This window comes from Tauraco erythrolophus, chromosome 11 (assembly GCF_009769465.1).
Source record: "Tauraco erythrolophus isolate bTauEry1 chromosome 11, bTauEry1.pri, whole genome shotgun sequence".
Lineage (NCBI taxonomy): Eukaryota > Metazoa > Chordata > Aves > Musophagiformes > Musophagidae > Tauraco > Tauraco erythrolophus.
Genome location: NC_141475.1, coordinates 19,628,105 through 19,648,535, shown reverse-complemented (window position 1 = coordinate 19,648,535; position 20,431 = coordinate 19,628,105). Strand labels below are relative to the sequence as shown.

At 65.0% G+C, this 20,431-nt stretch overlaps 4 protein-coding genes across 5 annotated transcripts; 3 read left to right on the top strand and 1 right to left on the bottom strand.

The window, feature by feature from the left end:
- The first annotated feature begins 330 nt into the window (after positions 1–330).
- LOC104374879 (mitochondrial ubiquitin ligase activator of nfkb 1-A) lies at positions 331–2,723 on the top strand. 2 transcript variants are annotated; one of them, XM_086618439.1, is made up of 4 exons: positions 331–465; positions 718–805; positions 887–1,007; positions 1,193–2,723. In XM_086618439.1, the coding sequence occupies exons 1-4, from the start codon at positions 349–351 to the stop codon at positions 1,887–1,889; spliced, it is 1,023 nt and encodes a 340-aa protein (XP_086474565.1). In that variant the 5' UTR covers positions 331–348; the 3' UTR covers positions 1,890–2,723. The 2 variants fall into 2 exon arrangements, with proteins under 2 accessions (XP_086474565.1, XP_086474564.1); XM_086618438.1 differs by having other exon boundaries at positions 1,172–2,723.
- A 4,927-nt stretch (positions 2,724–7,650) lies between these two features.
- CAMK2N2 (calcium/calmodulin dependent protein kinase II inhibitor 2) lies at positions 7,651–10,194 on the top strand. Its single transcript, XM_086618586.1, has 2 exons — positions 7,651–7,819; positions 10,124–10,194. Exons 1-2 carry the CDS (start codon positions 7,651–7,653, stop codon positions 10,192–10,194), a joined length of 240 nt encoding a protein of 79 aa, XP_086474712.1.
- Positions 10,195–12,540: 2,346 nt separating this feature from the next.
- EEF1AKMT4 (EEF1A lysine methyltransferase 4) lies at positions 12,541–16,873 on the bottom strand. The gene is made up of 3 exons (XM_086618612.1): positions 16,702–16,873; positions 15,400–15,683; positions 12,541–12,843 (listed from the first exon to the last, which is right to left on the bottom strand). The coding sequence occupies exons 1-3, from the start codon at positions 16,871–16,873 to the stop codon at positions 12,541–12,543; spliced, it is 759 nt and encodes a 252-aa protein (XP_086474738.1).
- Positions 16,874–17,024: 151 nt separating this feature from the next.
- Positions 17,025–19,997, top strand: ALG3 (ALG3 alpha-1,3- mannosyltransferase). The gene is made up of 9 exons (XM_086618457.1): positions 17,025–17,175; positions 17,579–17,678; positions 17,777–17,924; positions 18,103–18,263; positions 18,404–18,524; positions 18,845–19,050; positions 19,273–19,349; positions 19,554–19,698; positions 19,808–19,997. The coding sequence occupies exons 1-9, from the start codon at positions 17,025–17,027 to the stop codon at positions 19,995–19,997; spliced, it is 1,299 nt and encodes a 432-aa protein (XP_086474583.1).
- The last annotated feature ends 434 nt before the right edge of the window (positions 19,998–20,431 follow it).

Sequence of the window (20,431 nt, the reverse complement as noted above, 5' to 3'; positions counted from 1 at the left end):
GGCTGGGCCCGGGGCAGGGCGGCGGCGCCGGGCCCGGACAGGGGTGCCGGGCCTCGGTGGGACCCTGGGCACAGGGCCCGGGCTGGGTCACGGGCACCGGGCTTTGGCCTGGCTCCGGGTGCGGGCCGAGACGGCGCCTTGGGACCCGGGCTGGGCCAGGGGTGCCGGGCTGGGCCGGGGCTGCTGGGCACCCACGGGTGCTGGAGCTGAGCTGCCCCCGAGAAGGGCCGTGGGCAGGCTTGGCCCGAGGCTGGCAGCGTCCTGGGGTGTCCCTGCCCCGGGGCCGACACGGCCCTGTCCCCCAGCCAGCATGCTCGCCTTGCAGGTGTCCCGCCTGAGCCTGGCACCATGGACGCGTCACCAGTCACGCCCGGGGAGCTGCTGTGTCTGGGCTCCAGCCTTGCCTTCTCCGGTCTCTTCTACTACCTGTATAGGAAGAAAGCCAGAGTGGTGGCGTGCATACAGGTAGCTCTGTCCCTCGGATGCTCTCTCCTGCCCGCTGTCCCTTCCCCACTGCCCTGCACTGCCCAGCTCAAAGCCTTTGATTTGGGTCCACCTCGCTGATGCAGCCCACTGCATCCCCTACTGGTGTCATGATGCGCATGGTCAAGCAGGTCATATCCTGCCGCAGATCCCTACAAAGCCGTGCATGGCCCACCCTCTGCCTGTGAGCCCATCTGCCCCGACAGTGTTCATGCTCAGTGTGTGCTCTTCTAGGAGGCCCCAAAACTCCAGGTTGATGATGAATTACCAGCAGTGGTGTCTGCAACCGATGGGAGGTGCCTGCCTTACGTTGCCCTGGAAGGTAAGGAAACTCTGTGGCCCTACACCAGCGACAGAGGTCGAGCTCTCCTCCTTCGGTTGTGATGCATTCCTTGGTCCTTAGGCATAGTGCTGCCAGCCAAGGCTGCACTGACCAGCCATTACCATGAGGGGCTGCAGGGCGTGATCCAGAAACTGCTTCTGAAAGAGCATCGACTGATCTGGAACAGCTTGGCCCGGAGCTGGTGAGCGATGGAGGGGACTGCAGGGGTGGGCTTGCACCAGTGGGTCCAGACCCCTGTCCTCTGGGACCACTTAAGAGGCAGAAAGCAGCTTGGTTAAAGGCTCTAGTCCCTACCCTCAGCTCAGCCCTAAGAGCTCGAGTTCCTCCATGTTGTCTGCATCCCAGCACTGCACTCTCTGCTTGCAGGAGCGAGAGCGAGCGAGTGCTCTCAGAGCAGGTCTACACTGTCCCTTTCTTGCTGGCCTCGCCGGACACTGAGGCGGTGACGCAGGTGAGCGTGGAGAGCCCGCTCCGTGCTGTCTGCCTGCCGCTGGAGACGGTGTATGAGCGGTTCCAGCAGCCAGCCCATGGCTTCCGCGACCTGCTGGGCCAGTATTTGAGCGGGGAGAAGCCAAAGGGCATCCTGGAAACGGAGGAGATACTACGGGTGGGGGCTGGGCTGACAGGCATCGGTGAGCTGGCCCTGCACCCCGATGGCTCCCTGCACCTGCAGCCACCAGCCCAGGGGGGCGAGTATTTCCTGTGCCTGGGGGACTGGCAGACGGTGCTGGCGGAGCTGGAGTCGGCCAGGGGGCTCTGGAAGGGGGCAGCCATACTGTGTGCCGCAGCCGGCCTGGCCGTCCTCCTGCATGCCCTGTGCCGTGCCTACCGCCGCGCCCGCCTCAAGCAGCAGAGTGAGGACAAGGAGCCGGACAGCGAGGAGGCTGGGGACGGGGGGCCCGAGGACTCCTGCGTGATCTGCCTGACACGGCCCCGTGAGTGTGTCCTCTTGAGCTGCGGCCACATCTGCTGCTGCTTCCGCTGCTTCCAGGCCTTGCCTGCCCGCCTCTGCCCCATCTGCCGGGGGCCCATTGACCGTGTGGTACCCCTCTACCAGGCCTGAGAGCACCTGGTGGGGGAGCCCAGGGAGGTGCAGCGTGAACCAAGACAAGCCCAGAGCCTGCAGGCATCTCAGCTGTCCCCTCACATGCAGCTGAGTGATTCCTGTTGGGTGGGAACGGTCCTGGTGTGTCTCCCACCTCTGTTTTTGGAAGGGGAGGAGTTATAGTCTCCTCATCTGCCCTTTCTTTGCCAAAGGGACCCTCCCACTGAACATGGAGGCTTAGAGGATATATACTCAGTGAGTGTCTGAGCTGACGAGCTGAGTCCCCAGCCCCACACCAAGGTGTTCCTCTGGCAAGTGTCTGTTTGACCTGTGCCCCTTTCCTAGCCCAGAGCTCCCCCAAAACCACACAGGACTTCTCCCTTGTTTGGCTCTTCCAGAGCGTGGCTTTGTCTGTGGGGAGGATGGCAGGGGCAAGACTAGGACTGGCAGAACACAGCTGCCTGTGTGGACAGAGACCCAACCCCTGCCCCTACAGCCACTGCAGTGGCACGCCTTGGTGCCGCCATTGTCCTCACCACCCTCTGCCCCCAATCCATGTGCCTACAGCCACTGCCTAGACCGTGCAGGGGAACCCAGGGGCTGGCAGTGGTGAAGTATGCCCCTTTGCTAGCTATTCTGCCACCTGGGGAAGAAGACTGTGTCCCTCTGTCACTCTCTGCAGGGTCCCTGCTCTCCTCCTGGGGTGGGAGGACAGCCCCAGGGCACCCTGGAGCCTGCCTGTGCCTCTGGTCCCTGCTGTGCCCAGCTTTCCTGCCCACTTCCTGGCGAGGACCAGGTGTGGGAGCGACTTGTGGTGGTGTGTGGAGTGATAAAGCCAAGGAGTCGAGCTTGGCCTCGCCTCTTCCTTTGCGCCGTGAAGCTAGGGGGATGCGCCAGCAGCCCAGGCTCTCCCCCAGGGTGGGCAGGCGCCGCCACCTCCATCCCCACCCAGGGACCTGGCCTGGGTGCACACTCACTGGTGGGTGGTGGGTAGGGGACCCCCGGCTGAGGTACACCTCCTCAGGATACAGCCCTGAAGAGGAGGGGAACAGGACTGTTGCCAAGGCAATCATGCTCTTCCGGTCTCCATGGCAACTGCTCCCCTGGACCGCTCCCCATCAGTGCCTGGCTGCAGTTTCCCAGGCAACCCACAGGCTCTCCTGGCTCCTGTGGCTTTGGGGCACCCAGGATTTTGGAGGGGGTGGGGGGGAGGGGTGTAGCAATAGCAGGCCTCTGGTAGCCAGACAACAGCACTGGAGGGGGCAGATGAATGGATAATGAGCCCCTCCCCAGGGTAGCAGCCCCCATTGGTACCAGTTTGGGCTGGGAGCTTGCCTGAGGTGATGGTGCCCCTGTGGCATTGTCCCCAGGGCCTGCAGCCAGCCACGATGCCCCAGAGCACCCAGCTAAACCTCCTGGGACCCACGTGCGTTTCGGGGGGGGGGGGGGGGTCCCCTCCTCTTTCCTCCCCCAGCTTTCAGCCCAGCCTCTTCCCCACATCAGCACCGTGACTGCCCTGCTGCGAAGTGAGCAGTGGGACCTGGGTCCCCCCTGGAGCCAGGCATTCCCCACCGCAGCAGGAGGGATTTCGGGAAGGAGATAAATACCAGATGGGAGAGGGCTGGGCTGCCAGGAACACACTCCCCATGTGCCAAGAGCTGCTGGCGCAAGTGGGCGCGTGGGCCGGGGAGGGCGGGGGGTGCCCGTGCTCCCCAAGACTGCTCATCTTGTTCCCTGGGGCCCGGCAGCCAGCCAGGGACGGGGACAGCCAGCGAGGGACCTTCAGCCACCCACTCCCCTCTGTCCCCATGGGTGCTCAGGGTGCCCAAGGCAGGGGACACATCCCCTGTGCTGGGGGAACATGAGGAGGGTGCCACCCTGTCCTGGGGTACAGCCCTACCCTATATCCCCCACTTTGGGTCTCTGCCACCCCTGGGAGGCCACCAGCTCCACGGTGGCCTGGACACACAGGCCCTGCTGAGCAGCCCTGCCTGGCACCGCTCCGGGCAGCAGCGTGACTCAACTGCTCAGCTCAGCGCCAGCCGAAGCCTCGCTGTGCCAAACCACTCGGCACAGGGGCTGCCTGGCTGTGCCGCAGCGCCTGCACCCCCAGCTGAACCTGCTGTCCCCTCCATGCCAAGGATTTTTGGTTCGGAGCAGGACAGCAAGGAGCTCACAGTGCCCAGGCTGAGCCCTGCCCAGCCTCCCTCCCTGCCATGCACAGCTGCCAAACGGGATGTCCATCCCCTGTCCCCCAGCATCTCATCACTACGGTGGTGAGGGCCACCATAACCATCAGCACACATGGCCATTCCCACTGCCTGCACCCAGTGTGGGTGTGGATCTCCACTCCCCCAAAATGCCCGCACAAAGGAGCTGCCTGACCACGGCACAGGCAGCATGCACAGTGGCATCGCCACCTGGGCTCTGCCAGGAGCAGCTTGGCTACCGAGACCTGGTGGCAATAGCCAAGGGGCAAGATGTCCCCGACCTTGTTGGTGACCTTCACTGGTTCCCCACACCAGACCAGAGCTGGGTGCTCAGAAAGAGCGGTGGTGCTGGCAGCAGAGAGCTGGCACTCGGCGAGGCCCCCCGGGCCGCGGCTGCCACCACCGCGGAGCAGAAGTGCCATTTCATGTTTCTTGGCAGGGCTGGAAGCAGCACAGATGGAGGCACCGGAGCCTGTCTCCAGGCACGCCTCTGCAGCCCCCAGCCCCGTGGGGCCAGCCCTGGCACTCCCAGCCCCACATGGCAGTACCAACAGGCTCCTGGACCTGCATCAGAGAGAGCCCCGGGTCTGGTGGCTCATGCCTCCTGCCTTCTGTCATCCAGCTGCTGCCCACCAGGCCACCGACCCCATCCCTGCCAGGCCTTGGGGACCACCAGGTGCTCCCATCCAGTCCAGCTTTTGCTGCCCAGGGGTCCCTGCAAAGCCTGAGCAGAACATGCCCCACCATGAGCCGCTTGCACACACACAGGGCATTTTCCCACTGTAAAACCACTTGAAGCACCAGTAACTGCAGGGAAACCCCTCTCCTCAGTCAAAGCACCCGGAGCCGGCACCCAAATCCCCACCAAGGGTGCAGGGCTCAGGGGCACCATCCAGCTGCGGAGCTGGGTCATAGCAGGCGCTGATGGGCTCCCAGAGCATTGCCCAAGGCCGGGTGATGCAGTGCGAACTCCATCGCCAGCCCCACTGCATGGCCCCTGCCCAGCCCCATATCCACCCCAGGGGGGTTACAGCTGGCCCCCAGCCCTTGCATCACCTGCAGGGTGTCCCAGCTTGGGGGCTGTGGCCCAGGTTTAAGGGGCCAAGGAAAGAAGAGCCACCTGCTTCCTGCTCCTAGGTCTCCTTCCCGCTGGAGCTGGCTTTGCGTTGGACAAAAGGCTGCAAAGGAAGCGAGAAAGGAGATTATGTGGCTGCTAAAAGGCGGATAACGAAGGTGGGACGAGAGCCAGGGGAAGGAGGGCACACGGTCCGGCTCACCACGGCAGGATGCAACCTGTACTGGCAGGAGGTGAGAGTGGGATCCTGTAACCCGCTGCCCATCCACCCACGTTCAGGTCCCTGGTACCTCCTTTTTCCCCAGGATGTGCAACCAGCAGCATCCTCACAGAGACAGAGGACTAGAGATGTCTCAAGGAGACGCAGTGCCCGGAGCCACAGTGCTGCCCTGTCCCACCAAAAGCCCAGCTGTGCCCACAAGAACTCGGCCCTCCTCCTGCCTGGGCTGAGCGGCGGATCCCTCCCACACCCCCAAACCCCAGCCAGCCCCACAGAGCTCCCCCCCACCCCATAGCCAGGCCATGCAGCTCCCCTGGGTGCAAGGCACGGTACAGGTGCAGGTGCGAGATAAGCGGAGCCATTCCCAAGGTGAACCCTCTCAAGCCTGCTGGGCTGGAAACCCTCCTGGAGCGCAGCACCAGCCCCGCTCACATCCCACACAGCCCATCTGCTCCTCTTCTCACTCACCCCCGGCCTCGCGTGTGTCACGGCCTTCCTGTCCCTGCCCACGGGCAGCGGCACGTGGGCTTGGCGATGGGAAAAGCAGGCCACATCTCAGCGTGGGCCTCTTGCCTATTTTCCCAGGCACTTTTCGCAAGAGCAGAAGCCGTCACATGAAAAAGTTCAAGCTGGTTCCCCAGCAAAGGCAAGAATAACGGCACTGCCTTGTCAGCGGAGAACGAGCACCGCTGCCCCGTCCTTCCCCGTCTCCGCTCTGGGAGGGGGCGGCAGGGACCGGTGCTCTGCAGAGCCCAGCACAAAGGGAAAGATATGGCTAAGCCTTCCCAAAATAGAAGTACCTGCCCTCTCGTGTGGGCCAGCCGGGCTGATGCTCTTCTGCAGCACCTCTCAACAGGATCTCGGGCCATGGAGATGCTAGGATGGAGAGATGGACCACAGGGCTGTCTGTAAAACCCCATTCTTGCTCCCTTGAGACACTGAGAGGGAGATTCTCATGGGACTGGCAAGTGCTGCTACCACACAGGGCTCTGGCTTTGCTGCAACGCAGCACACCCACACAAGCAGTGGGGCCCTGAATGCAAGGGAACAGCAGGAACAGGGCTGCCCCATGACAGAGTGGCCCATCTCCAACCAGCCACCATCATCACAATCACCAGGAGCCAGGGCTGCATCCACAGCTCAGGCAAGGAGCAGCAACCCCAGTCTGAGCTTAAATAGCCCCCCAGCCTCAGGTGACCAGGATGGCAGGTCCCAGGTGAGACTGCTCAGGGTGACTGATACCAATTAGTGCAATCACTGCCCTGACAGCAGAAAACGCAGGAGGAAAGGGCCAGAGTGCATCTGGGGCAGGGGTGCACAGTAGGGACACAAATGGAGCTCTGGGGCTCATAGCTCTCTCCTCAGTGATCCATGGCAGGTCCCCACGGGGGATGGCTCATCTTTCCCTTGCCCACAGAGAGCCCCCAGGCAAGGGCCAAACCATGGGGAAAGGGACATCCCAGGGCACAGCCTCTACTTGGCTGTGCTCACAGGCATCTGCAGAATCACACAAGTGCCCCTTGCAGCCTCACAAGTACATGCAAATAGGCACATGTGTACATACACACGCATGTGCCGGGATCCACGTATGGGGGCCAAGGAGACTGGCAAAGGCTGCGGCTGGATCGCTGTTGCTCCGAGGGGGGACTCCAACACTGGGGGAGCCTGTTGGGTGTGGGAGGGGGAGCCTGGATGGGTGTTGGGCAAGGGGCAACCTGGCTGGGGAGACCCGGGGTGGGAGCTGGCCTGGGGGGTGCGGGAGACTTGAGGCTGCTGGGCTGCAGGAGGCTGGGAGGTGGGCTGGGAGCACTTGGGGTGGGCCGGGGGACCGGAGCAGGGTGTTGGGGGGTCCATTTGGCATCACCTCGGTGCGCTGGGGGAGGGCTCAGCTGTGCCGGGTGGTCCTCGGCTGTCTGACACAGGGGTCCCCGGCCGTGCCAAGGGCTCCCCGCTCCAAAGGGGCACCCCCGAGTCAGGGCGACCACTCTGCAAGGCTGTACCGGGGGGACCAGCCTGCGCCGGAGCAGGGGCTGGGGTCCTCCCCTACCCCAGCCGGGCGGGCACCGAGCACCAGCCGCGGGGGTCCCCGTTCCTGTCCCGGCCGTGCCGTGCCGAGCTGCGGCGCTCCGGAGCCGCCCCCCGCCGGGGGGGTCCCCGCTCCCCCCGGATGCATGACTTCATCCTTCCGCCCGGGTTTCCTCCCCGCCGCCGCCGCCGCCGCCGCAGACCGGCTCCCGGCTCGGCGCGGCGCGGCTCGGCCCGCTCGGCCCCGCCATGTCGCAGGTGCTGCCCTACGGCGAGGACAAGGTGGGCCGCTACGGCGCCGAGCCCGAGGCGGGGGAGCTGCCCTTCAGCTGCCGCCTGCAGGACACCAACGCCTTCTTCGGGGGCAACCAGGGCAAGCGGCCCCCCAAGCTGGGACAGATCGGCCGCGCCAAGAGAGGTACCGCCCGACTCCCTGCCTCTGCCCCCCGACCCTCGCCTCAGCCCCACAGCGTCCCCGGTTCTGCCCCACGGCATCCCTGGGACCCCCGCATATACCCTGCGGCATCCCCGGCATTCCCGGCACTGGCTTGCGCATCCCCGGCTCTGCCCCACGGCATCCCCGGGACCCCCGGATCAGCCCTTCCATCCCCAGCTCTGCCTCGGGACCCCCGGATCTGCCCTGCAGCATCCCCAGCGCTTCCCCCCGGCATCCCCGGCACCGGCCCTTGCACCCTCAGCGCCGCCCCACAGCACCCTCGGGACCCTCGGTTCTGCCCTTGCATCTCCGGCATCCCCGGCACTGGCCAGCGCATCTCTGGCGCTACACCCCGGCACGATCGGCATCGCCCCACAGCATCCCCTGGGTCTTTCGGCTCTGCCTGGGATCCTCGGCACTGTCTCCCGGCACCTTCGGCTTTGCCCCACAGCATCCCCAGCTCTGCCCCCCAGTATCCCCCAGCACTGCCCCCGGCATCCCCAGAATCTCCAGCTCTGCCCCCCCATATCATCCCCGGCGCTGCTCCCTGGCATCCCTGGGACCCCCAGCTCTGCGACTGGCACCCGGCTCTGCCCTAGAACCGCAAGCCCCCCCGTCCCAGCTCCAGACACCAGCGCTGTTCCCCCTAAGCGCTGCCCCACACCCCCCGCAGCCTGGGGCTGCCCCCGGGACTACCCTGCAGCATCCCTGGGGCTGCCCCCTGGCACATCCACAAATGCATTCGGGAACATCCCCCCGGAACTGTTCCTCAACACCCCTGAGATTGCCCCCACATCCTCTTGGACTGCCCCCCCCCCCATCCTTATAAACAAACCCCCCTGCATCAAGAGGAACAGTTCCCCCCAGCTCCATAAACCTCTCTCCTTCCACATTTTCTTCTGCCGCAGAGACCCCTGTCAGCAGCCGCTGGCGATGCCGACTAACAAACACCCCCCCCCCACCCCCAACCGATTTACTGTCCTCCCAGGACTCCATGAACCTATGTGCCCCCCCCCCCCCCCCCCGCTTTACTGCCTGCTGCAGAGACCCCCATCGACAGCTCCCCTGCTTCCATCAGGACCCAAACAAATGCCCCCTTCTCCTCTGCCCCCTGATCTGTTACCATCGATTCTCCCCGATGCCTTGGGGACCCTCAAGAATGGCCCCTGCCTTCCCTGCAGCCCCCACCCCACCTGCTTGGAGGACCCCCATAGGCAAACACCCCTCCTTGAGCTGCCGGGGCAAAAAGGGGGGGAACAGACGGCCCACTCCCTCCAGCACAAATGTGCCCCAACCCCGAGGGGTGGTGAGCTGCTGCCAGCTCCACCTGCCCCCGTTTGCGGTGGCTGGGTCTAGCAGAGCCCCCCAGGTGTGACGGGGGCGCCAATTCCCCCTCGGTTGTGATGGGGGGGTCTGGCTGCTCTGCTGGTGATACTGGTGGTGGTGAGGGGGGTTTGGCCCATCTGCCCCCAGAGTGGTGATGGGGGGGGTTGCTGACCACCCTGGAAGTGATGTTGGAGGGTGTTTGTCCACCTCCCGAGTGCGATGGTGATGTGAGTGGATCTGCCCAGACGGTGATGTTGATGGGGGGAGGGGGATGTCTGTGTAGCCCCTCAATGGTGATGCTGATGGGGGGCTGTCCAGCCTCCCAGTGGTGATGCTGATGGGGGGGGGGGGGGCTGCCCAGCAGGTGATGCTGGCAGGGGGCTGTCTGGAGGGTGATGCTAACGGGGGGCTGTCCAGCCCCCTCTGATGATGCTGATGGCAGGGGTCCATGCAGCCCGCTATGCTGCCGGGGGGGTTGTCCGGCTCCCCCGACGGTGATGCCGATGGCGGGGGGGGGGAGGGGGGTGTCCTGCGGAGCAGGTGATGCTGAGAAGGGTCTGGCTGCCACCCCCGCCGAGCTGGCGGTGCCCCCCCCGCTGGGTCATTACCCATTCCAGTCCTGTTGCTTTCATCAGCGCCTGCCGCAGAGAGGAGGGGGGGTCCTGCCTGGTGTATTCCTGCCCCCCCCCCCCTTCCTAAATCACCCATCCAGAGGCCGCTGGCTGGCTGCAGGGGGGATACTGCCCCTACCCAAGCCAGGTGCGGGGGTCAATCCCCCTCTTCCCCTCCCCATTGCACCCACCTGTGCCCCTTCGCCCTGCTCCCCAGTATCTGGAGGGCACATCTGGAGCCCTCCTGGGGTGGCGAGTGGGGCGAGAGCCGGGCTGGGGGGGTGGTGGGGGGTGGGCAGAGGCTGGACGCGCGTCCTCTCGCCCACACACCCCGCGCCTGTCCCCGCAGTGGTGATCGAGGATGACCGGATAGACGAGGTGCTCAAGGGCATGACGGAGAAGTCGCCGCCGGGGGTGTAAGCCGGGACCCGTCGCCAGGACCCGCAGGCCGTGCCCTGCTCCCAGCCCGCCCGGCCCTGCATGCTGGCTGGACCGCCGACGAGGAGGAGGAGGCCATGTCCGTGCCCCCCTGCCCCGGCCCGGGGGGGGCTCTGCGGCCACCATCCCGACCCCCCCCCCCCCCCGAGCCATGCACTTTACCCCTCCACCTCCCCTCGGGGCGGGGAGGGGGAGGACACCCGCCGAGCCCCCCCTCAATCTGGGCAAAGACCCTTCACCCCTCCCCGGGGGGGGGGGGTCCGGCCCTCCCGCTCCGCGGCGCGTCCCCCCTCCCCATCCTCCTCGGCGGAGGGTCCCCGAATCCCGGGGCGGATCCGGCCCCGCAAGCGGGGGGAGCGCTGCTGTCCAGAGACATTTTTTGCTCCATCGTTTTTTGCATGAGCTTGGTGGCCCGGGCGCCCGGTCCTGGGGCCGAGGGTCAGCCCCACCACTCCAGCACGCTTCTTTTTAAACAGAAACTCCTCATATTTGTATTTTTATATCCGAAATCTTTGTTAAAAACGATCTGCTGACGTTGAGATGTTGAAGTAACTGCATCGGGAAAACAACCAACCAACCAACCAAACAAAAATGGTTCATATTTTTTTCCATAAGAAAAAAAAAGACAAAAAAAGAAGAAAAAAACGAGGGGGAAAAATAAAAAGGGGGGGTGAGAAAGATGGAGGGAGCGCGAAGAAAGCTGAAGATGTGGGGAGGGGAGCAGGGACCCCGGGCCTGACCCCCACCAGTGGCAGCAGGCCGGGACGGAGGGTTTGGCAGCACCATCGGCTGCTGCGGTGCCCTCCCAGCAGCGCCGGGTTCAGAGCCCTTTGGGCTGGCTGTGGGTGCCGGGGGGTCCCGGTGCTGCCCCTCACTCGAGGGTAGTGGGGCCGGGGGGGAGCGGGGAGGGCAGAAACCGGCCTGAGTCGTTGTTTTTAATTTTGTACTTTAATTTAATTTTATTTTTTAAGAAGCTTCTCGGGGGGGTCTGATGTGCATGAGAAACTCGTCATCTTTTTCAATAACCTATGAGTGGCATTTATGGAGACGACGCAAAAAAACCCCACAACAACAAAAAAAACGAACAAAAAACAAAACCGAGGAAAAAAAAAAACAGAAAAAAAAAGGAAAAAAAAAAGATACTTGTGTCATGATGTTCTACGAATGGTCCATTGTAAATTTAAATGCCATTTTTCACTGTACTGGTGAACAAAACGCGATGAATAAAATACATTCATGTACTGAGGTGAGGCCGGCAGCCACCTGGTCCTTTCTGTCCCTCCCAGGTGCTGGCTGTTTTTCAGGGTGCCTGTGGGATGGGGTGGCATGGCAGAGGGTGGGGGGGCTGACCCTAGAGTCCTTCACTGGCTCCCGGTGCGGGGGAAGCCACTGGCTGACCCACTTATGCCTTTTGCCAGAAATAGCAGCCTGGCGGCTCGCGCCTCTTCCGTATGTTACCACCGTCCCTCCGAGGAGGGGTCCTCTCCTCACCCCCCCAGCGTCACCCACCCTGGGGGGGGGGGGTTCGGCCTGAACAGCCCCTGGGGACACCCCTGGTAGCACCTGTGTACCCGCTGCAGCCACCACGCCAGCATCCACACGCAGCCAGCCCTGCTGGCACAGGGTGACACGCCTGCCACCAGCCCAGCACATGCGTCACCGTGCTGCCAGCCCCAGGCATGGGCAGACACAGACCCGGTGTGTGTGGCACACCACAGTTGTCACCGTGGACAGAAGCAGGATGGAGGGTGACGGGGGCAGATGTGCCACCCTGCCTGCACACACGCCCCGCAGTGCCCCCAGCCCTGTGCTGGCATGTCCCAGCCTGGACCCCCCCACTGTCCAGCCAGGCACAGTGCCCTTGCACACCCTCATGGCCAAGGAGGCTGGTCTGGGAGGTGCCATGGCAGGATGGGGTTTAATGGGCACCCCCCATCCCATCCCCACACCCAGTGCCAGCATCCCCCATCCTGCCCCCCGCCCAGCCGCCCACTGCCTGTGCCAGGGTGGGAGGTGGGGTGGGGGGGCAGGGAGTCACTCCCCACAAGATGGATGGGTGGAATTAAACCCGATTTGGTTTCATTACCAGCCGCAAAGCCTGGAGCCCTGGCTGCTCTCCAGCCAGGCGAGGGAAGGGCTGCGGGGGGGCCACAGCATCTCCCGCTCCCCAGAGCATCCCGCTGCCATCCCTCCCCCCTTTTCTCCCATTACTCACATCACTGGGCACCATGCAGGGGGATGCATTGGCTCCCTGACCCCCACCCGCGAGGGTGGAGCCGCTTAAGGCTTTATTGGGCGTGGGAGGAGGCCAGGGAAGCCCCCCCTGGGTCACAGATGGATGGCAAAGAGATAGTCCTCGTCGTTGTCTGGGGGGGCAGGGGGCAGCGGTGGGGCGGGAGGCGGGGGGGGCTGGTGCAGCCGGCACCCCAGGGCCAGGTCGGGGGCATCCAGGGGCTGCCCCTTGCGCATGACGTAGAGGAAGTAGTGGAAGGCGCCGGCGTCCCCATCCCCACAGGTGGCATGGCGCAGGGACCAGCCGAAGGCCTCCTGGGCGTAGTGGGGCTTGCGGAAGTGGGGCTGGGCGAAGGTGATGGAGATGAAGCAGCCCCTTGGGCGCAGCACCCGGCTCACCTGCGGCGGGAGAACCCCCCGGGATGGCGGGGGGACACAGACACAGTGAGGTTCATTCACCCTCTCTGGCAGGGACAGCCCCATCCCGGACCCCCATCACCATCTGCCAAAGATTCCTCCCAGCCTTTCCCATTGCACCCCCAAATCTCCTGTCCTAACCTTACCCCCCACCCCTGGTTCTGACATGTCCCCAGACCACAAGGCACTCGGTGACAATGGGGAACGGGAGTCCCCACGCACAACCTCTCCCCACACCCCAAAACGCTTTGCCCCCATCTGTGCAGACAACACAGAGACCCAACCCTGGTGTGGGGAAAAGCTTCACCCTCCCAAGCACAGGGACGACTCCATCCCACCCACCCCTCCCTGGGGCACTCACTGCCACCCCCCCGCAACACCCAGCATCCAAGGTGGCGGTGGTGGAGGGAAGGGAAGGTTTGGATGGGAAAGGACTCGACCCTTTTAATCACCGTTTTCTCCCCGCTGGAACTAAGCCCCCGCTAACAGGATGGAAAAGAACATCAATTTTCTTGCTTGGCTTTATCCAATGTCAAAAGGCTTTTACGGCCAGCGCCCGCGTGCTCAGCATGCAAAGGCAGCTCCCAGGGCGGGCGGGTAGCCAGCCCCCCAGCCACCCCCCCGCCGGCATCCTGCCCCAGGCGAGGACACCCCTGGACCAACCCCTTCACCCCCACCAAGGGCAGAGAGCCACTGCAGGAGGGGAGAGGGCTGGGGGCCAAGGAGGGGTTTCCTGAGCTCTGGTTTAATCCTGCTGGGAAGCTCCACAGCTCAGCGCTGGCTGGGGCCAGGGATGGAAAGGGGAGCAGGCAGCCTCTGTGTGTCCCCTCACTGTGGTGGGGGCTTTTAACCCTAACCTTTGTGGGTTTGGCCAGGAAAAGGGGAAGGCAGGTCCCCGCATCGCTGCTGCCACCCCCCCCACCCCGCCCCAGGCACCCAGCTCAGCATCCCTCCTCCAAAGCACTGGATATGTTTGTCCTGGAAAGACCCTGCAGCTTCCCAATTGACAGGCACCGGGGGTCCCCGGGGCTGGAGGCAGGCAGGGATCTCCGGCTGGAGCCAAGCGAGAGGCATCCCGCATCCCTGCATCCCATCCTCGTTAATAGAGCGCTAACAGCCGTTGCTTAGAGACGGGCACAGGAAACCTTCCCATCCGCCAGCCGGTGCGAGGAGGGGGCAAGGGTGCCCGCTCCCCGCTCTGGCACTGACCTGTCGCCCCCTCCTCATCATCCTCGGGTCACCGGGACAGGGCTGTCCCCAGGGCATGCCCCCAGGCAGGGCAGATTTTTGGGTCCTTACATCCCCTCCAAAGACAGCAGGACAGAGGCTGTGAAAACCCCAGCCCCCCATGAGAAGGGGGCTGCCAGCCACTGCCGGACCCACATGGAGGGACTGGCAAAGCAGTAAGTGAGTGGCAACACCCCATGAATCCTCCCCCAGGGATGAGGACAGCAGGGATCAGCTGCGAGCGGAGGCTGGTGGCCAGCGATGCTGGGGGAGGGCAGGGATTGAGTGGGGGATTAAAAAGGGGTAAAAAAAAAGGGAAAAAAGGAGCTAAATCCTCACCGTTTGGCCAAATGACAAGAACAGGCAGCAGTGCTGGCAGGACAGGACAGGGCAGGGCAGGGCCTGATGGCGAGGACAACCCCACTGCCCACAGTGCCTGGGGTCCTGCTCCCTCCTGGGCTCAGGGGGACAAAGCTCAGGGGAGCAAGAAAGGATTGGGGGGGCAGGGGGAGAGGCAGTAGCCACGAGCACCCTTCCAGCACCCTGTGTCCACACCCAAGGGTGCCGGGCAGATGCAGCAATTAATTATCCTTGCAGTTATTCCCCTAGGCAGGGGGGAGGATGTCAGGACCCCCCCCTGCTTTCCGCACTGGGGCAGGATTCCGGTCCCTGCCTCCACTGTCAATTAATTGGGGCCCGGAGGCATTGCTCGTCCCTGTGGCAATGCCACGGCCCTGTCAATGCTGACGGGGGTTGCCATGGCAACCCTGGACCAGACGATGGAGACCCCGGTTAAAGAGATCGAAGCTAGGGCGGGGAGGGGCTGGGAGCCTGTCACAGCCCCTGCTGGCATCACCTTGCCCTGGGCAGGCAGGGCCACCTCGGTGTGTCCCCCCAGGTCCCCTCCGGGCACCCCCGGGTGCCCCTAGAGCCACCCACGCCAGGACAGGGCCCGTTTTTACTGCCACCCCTTGGTATTTAGAGCGAAAATAAATAAGGGGGTCACTCAGCCCCCAGGCACCCACTGCACCCCCGGGGACACACCCTGCTCCATCCACCTCCCTGGGGAGAAGGCGATGAGCGGGGTGGGGAGGGTGTCTCCCACCCCCACAGGTGCTGGGATACCCCCGGGTGCCCCTTTGCAGGGTAGCAGAGAGGGTAGTACCGGCCAGGGCAGGGGGAAGCGGCACCGGCTAGGGCATCCCCAGGGAAGCGGGGTGGCGAGGGGACATTCACATTCTGCACCTTCACCCAGCCCAAACGGGGACGGGGTTCACCCTCCACCCCCCGTCACTCCCCACCCCACCATACCTCCGCCAGCACCCGGTGCATTGCGGCGGCTGCCTGGGGCGAGACGTCCCAGGGGTCTGTCTCCTCCACCATCAGCACGTCGAGGGTGCCCTTCTCCAGCACCACATCGAAGGTGGCATCGGGGAAGGCGAGGGCACGGATGTCCATAACAGCCCAGCGCAGGCTGGGGCAGTGGGCGTAGCGGGCGCGCATGGCCGCGATGCAGGCGGGAGAGAAGTCGATGCTGGTGACGTCGGTGTAGCCCAGCTCGTGCAGGTCGTGGCTCAGGGCGCTGTTGCCGCAGCCTGCACGGGGCACAGCTCAGCCGGGGCTCGGGGTGCATGGGGACGGGGAACCTGCCTGCACCCCAACCCTCTTCGCGCCCCGCTCAGACCCAGGGAAGGGAGTGGATGGGCTGGGGCAGGTACAGAGGGAGCACGTCACTGCCTTGCCGCTAATTAGCGAGTGCTGGGGTAGCTCTTAATTACCCCCTTCCTGCAAGGGGGGTGCTTTGGGCTCCTGGCCCTGCAGGATCATGGGACTGAGGGCAGCCCCCGAATGCCAGGTCCCCCCACCCAGGGTGGGATGCAGGGTGGGCGTGGGGATGCTGACGGCAGGGGAGGGGCCGGGGGGCTGGAGGGGGGTCTCCAGTCCTCCCCCTCCAGTGGTGTGGGGCAGGAGCCGGCCGTGCCCCCCAAGAGCCTGTGGTGGGACAGGGGCCAGTGGCAAATCAGAGTAGCGCACAGCATCTAAGGGACTTAACTGGGAGGGACGGACGGACGGACAGAGGGACGGACAGACGGCTGCCTCAGGGGACCAGCACCCTGCCCGGCCGGTGCCAGGCCGGCCCCAGTAGGACACGGCCCCCCAGTGCGGTGGATACGGGGAGAGGCCACTTCCCTCCCTTCCCCTTCGCCGCTCGACCGGGGCTCAGCCGCTTCCCAGGGGAGGCCGGGGCGGGGGGGAATCCCGACGGTAGGGGGTGGATTTGGGGGCTATTAAGCGCAGCTGGCGGCGGCTGATCCGCTAACAGGATCGGTGATTACACCCGCCTAATCCCGCTTGCCCGGCGCGAGGGAGCGGGGAGCGCGGGTCAACCTGCCGGGCCGGCGGCAGATCAGCCCGCAGGTGGGATTACGGGGCGGTTATACCGGCCCCCGCCCCGCCGCCCGCCCGCACCACCGGGAGCGGCGCCGCCCCACTGGGCCGGGCGCTGCCCCCGGTACCGGCCCGGAGCCGCACCGCCCCCTCGCGGTCGGTGCCAGCGCATCCACCGACGGGACCCCGAGCCCCGCCCACCCTCCCCCGGCACCGGGCACGTACCGAGGACGAGGATACGGTCACCGGGGCGCAGCTCGGCCTCCAGCTGCGGGAGGAACCGAGACAGCCCCCCCAGCCACTCCCGCGGCTCGGCGCCCTCCTGCCGGTACAGCGCATCCCAGAAGCGGCGCTGCCGGTAGCGGCGGTTGGCGGCGGGCGCGCGCTGCCGCTCCATGCCGGGAAGGGGGGGGGGGGGGCGAGGAGGGGGAGCACCGGGCGCCACGTGCCGCCCGCTTCCCCACGTGCGGCTTCCGGTCTCGGCCGTCGCACCGCCCTAAGCGCTCCGGCCGGAAACGCGGAGCGGAACGAAGCGGCGCGGGGCGGCCATGGCGGCGGGGCGGGGAGTGGCGGTGCTGCGGCGGGCCTGGCGGGAGCGGCGCGCGGCGCTGCTGGAGCCCCGCTACACGCCGCTGGTGGCCGCCTGCCTCTGCCTGGCCGAGGGCGGCGTCAGCCTCTGGGTCATCCGCAGGGTCCCCTGTGAGTGCCGGGGCCCGGCCCGGCCCGGCGGGGCGGGGGAAGGCCCGGGCAGAGGGTGGCGGGGCTGGCCCGGGCCCCGGCAGCGGGGTTCTCCGGGCGGTGACAGCTCGTCCTGGGGCTGCGCAGCGCTGGGGGGACTCCCCCTGGAGCAGCGCGGGGCAGTGATCCCGCTGGCGGGGGTACAGGGCTGCCCCCGGCCCGTGCGGGTGACAGCATCCCCCGGACGGGGCTGGGCGGGGGTCCGGGCTGGGGTCGGGGCGGCGCGGGGGGGACGGGGCTGGGCGGAGGGTCCGGGCTGGGGCCGGAGCCTTGGCTGGCAGCGAGGGCGCAGGGCAGGGGTCTGGAGGTGGGGGCGGCCTCCCGCGCCGCCCCCCGCCCCGCTGAGCCCCGGCCGTCCCCGCAGACACCGAGATCGACTGGAAGGCGTACATGGAGGAGGTGGAGGGCTTTGCCAACGGGACCCTCGACTACACCCAGCTGAAGGGTGGCACCGGGCCGCTGGTGTGAGTGACGGGGGCGGCCGCGCTCCCTGCGACCCGGGGCTGCCAGGGAGCCCCCGAGGGGCGGCAGGGCCCGGCCCCTCACTCCCGTCTCTCCGCAGCTACCCCGCCGGCTTCGTCTACATCTTCCTGGGCCTGTACTATGCCACGGGCCGCGGCACTGACATCCGCCTGGCGCAGTACCTCTTCGCCGGCCTCTACCTCCTCAACCTCCTCCTTGTCTTCCGCATCTACTGCCGAACCAACAAGGTAGCCCGGAGCCCGGGAGCCTCGCTGGCCACCCCGGCACCCCTCCTGCTCTGCCGAGTGCTCACCCAGGCGAAACGGGCTGGGCAGGAGGTCAGGGCTGGCATCCAAGGTTCGGAGGGGCTTGATGGCAGCAGGTGGTCTCTCTGCTGATTGCCCTCGTGTCTCTGTCCCCTGCAAGGTCCCTCCGTATGTTTTCTTCTTTATGTGCTGTGCCTCCTACCGCATCCACTCCATCTTTGTCCTGCGGCTCTTCAACGACCCTGTTGCTATGGCCATCCTCTTCCTTGCCATCAACCTCTTCCTGGAGGAGCGCTGGTCCTGGGGCTGCCTCCTTTTCAGGTGAGGGTCTAGGTCAGCGTGGGGGCTGCTCACCATCGTGTGCTGCGTGTCTGAGCAAGCTCAGCCCCAGGGAGCTCAGCCAGGGGGCTGCCTGGGCACCCATGTGGGGAGCCACAGCAGTAATGCAGCTTCCCGCTCAGCCTGGCTGTGTCCGTGAAGATGAACATCCTGCTCTTTGCGCCTGGACTTCTCTTTCTCCTCCTCCAACGGTTTGGTCTCCTGGGCTGTATCCCCAAGCTCTGCATCTGTGCCCTGCTCCAGGTGGGTCCTTGCTCACATCGGCTACAGGGGCAGGCTGGCAGCCCCAGCTGCAGGGGTTAGTGGGCTGCCCTGCCTGCATCGTGGCATCCTGCCTGGCTGGCCTGGGGCTGGAGACCACCAAGTGGATGTACAGTGCCAGCAGCATCTGAGTTGGCCCCACACGGCAAGCTGGAGGTTGATAAATAATCCAATTCACGGGGCTCCCATCTTTGGCTGACTGTCCCTGTCACCCTGCGTGGTGCTGGTGTTCTCGGGAAGTGGCAAGGGTGACAGAGACCTGGCTTACAGCTGCTGTGAGGGTGCTGGTGTGTCTCCGGCAGGTGGTTCTGGGACTGCCCTTCCTACTGGTGAACCCTGTTGGGTACCTGACCCGCTCCTTCGACCTGGGCCGCCAGTTCCAGTTCAAATGGACAGTGAACTGGCGCTTCCTTCCAGAAGAGGTTTTCCTGAATAGAGCTTTCCATGCCATGCTGCTTCTGGCTCACCTGACTGGCCTGGGGCTCTTCGCACTGCACCGGTGGCACGGGTGAGCCCCTGAGTTCCCCACGGGTCCTGGTCCCCGTCAGCCCCCGTGGTGCAAGATACAGATCCACGACTCCACTGCCCCCACAATGCTGCAGTTCTGGGATTGCAGGCAGGAGTAGGGGGGGGGTTACTGTTCCATTTTGGGGAGCATGCTGCCACAGAGGAATGTCAAGGTGGGAATGACTTTCAGCAGCTGAGATCAATGTTTGTGCTTCCCGCTCAGGTCCCAAGAGAGCATCCTGGCTCTGCTGAAGGATCCTGCCAAAAGGAAACACCCGTCCCCTCCCTTGACTGTCAACAATATCCTTTGACAGGATGGGCATCAAGGCGGTGGGGAGGAGGCAGGGTAAGGCAGAGTTTGGGCTTAGCCTTCGCAGGCTCCTCATCCTGCTGGGCCATCAGGACCATCCTGTCCTGGGGGAAGGAGCTGTGCTGTACGGCTGGGGACCTGTTGCGAGATTGTACCTCCAGTCTCCCGTGTTTGTCCCCTTAACGCCAGTGCACAGATTGTCTTTGTCCTCTTCTCCTCCAACTTCCTGGGTGTCTGCTGCAGCCGCTCCCTGCACTACCAGTTCTACGTCTGGTATTTCCACACACTGCCCTACTTACTCTGGTGCACCCCTACCGCCAAGCTCACCCACATGCCCAAGTATGTGCTGCCAAGGAGGGGGAGCACCCATCTGCTGGGGGGGTCTGGGAGCAAGGGGGGTTGGTGTCTGTGCGCCCCCCATGCTGACGCCCAGCTTTCCTTCCTGCAGGGTGCTGCTGCTGGGCGTGATCGAGCTCTGCTGGAACACCTATCCTTCCACGGTCTGCAGCTCCCTCTCCCTCCATATTTGCCATGGACTCGTTCTACTCCAGCTCTGGTATGGCACAGCCTCCCCGCCAGCACCACACACTTCCCTGCTGAGCAGGAGGCCCGCAGCCATCTCCAAGAAGGCTCAGTGAGAGTGTGGCCAGCTGGACGATGGAAACTGGCCTCTGGGACTGCCCTTTCTGCCTGCTCTTTGCCCACCTGGCACCCAGGCTGCCCCCGGCCATCCCAGGAAGCCCATGAGCCCTGGAACTGTGCAAAAGGGGCAGTATGGGGACCCCCGACAGGCAGGACTTCCCCAATAAAGGGGGCTTTGTGTGCCCTTCCCCAGTCACAGCATTCTCGTGTTGTGAGAGTGTCCAGACGGCTGTGCCTTGGCCAGCCCTAGCCACAGGGAGGCAGAGCAGCCACCAGGGCCATGGGAGCTGCCTTCCCAACCCTGGGAGAGTGCTGCTTGGGGCAGGGGAGCAGCCTCTGGGGTGAAGTTAAGACAGAGGATCTGCAAAACCACTTTGCCTCAAGGTTCAAATTGCCTTGATGCAGCCCAGGGATCCCTCCAGCGTGGCTT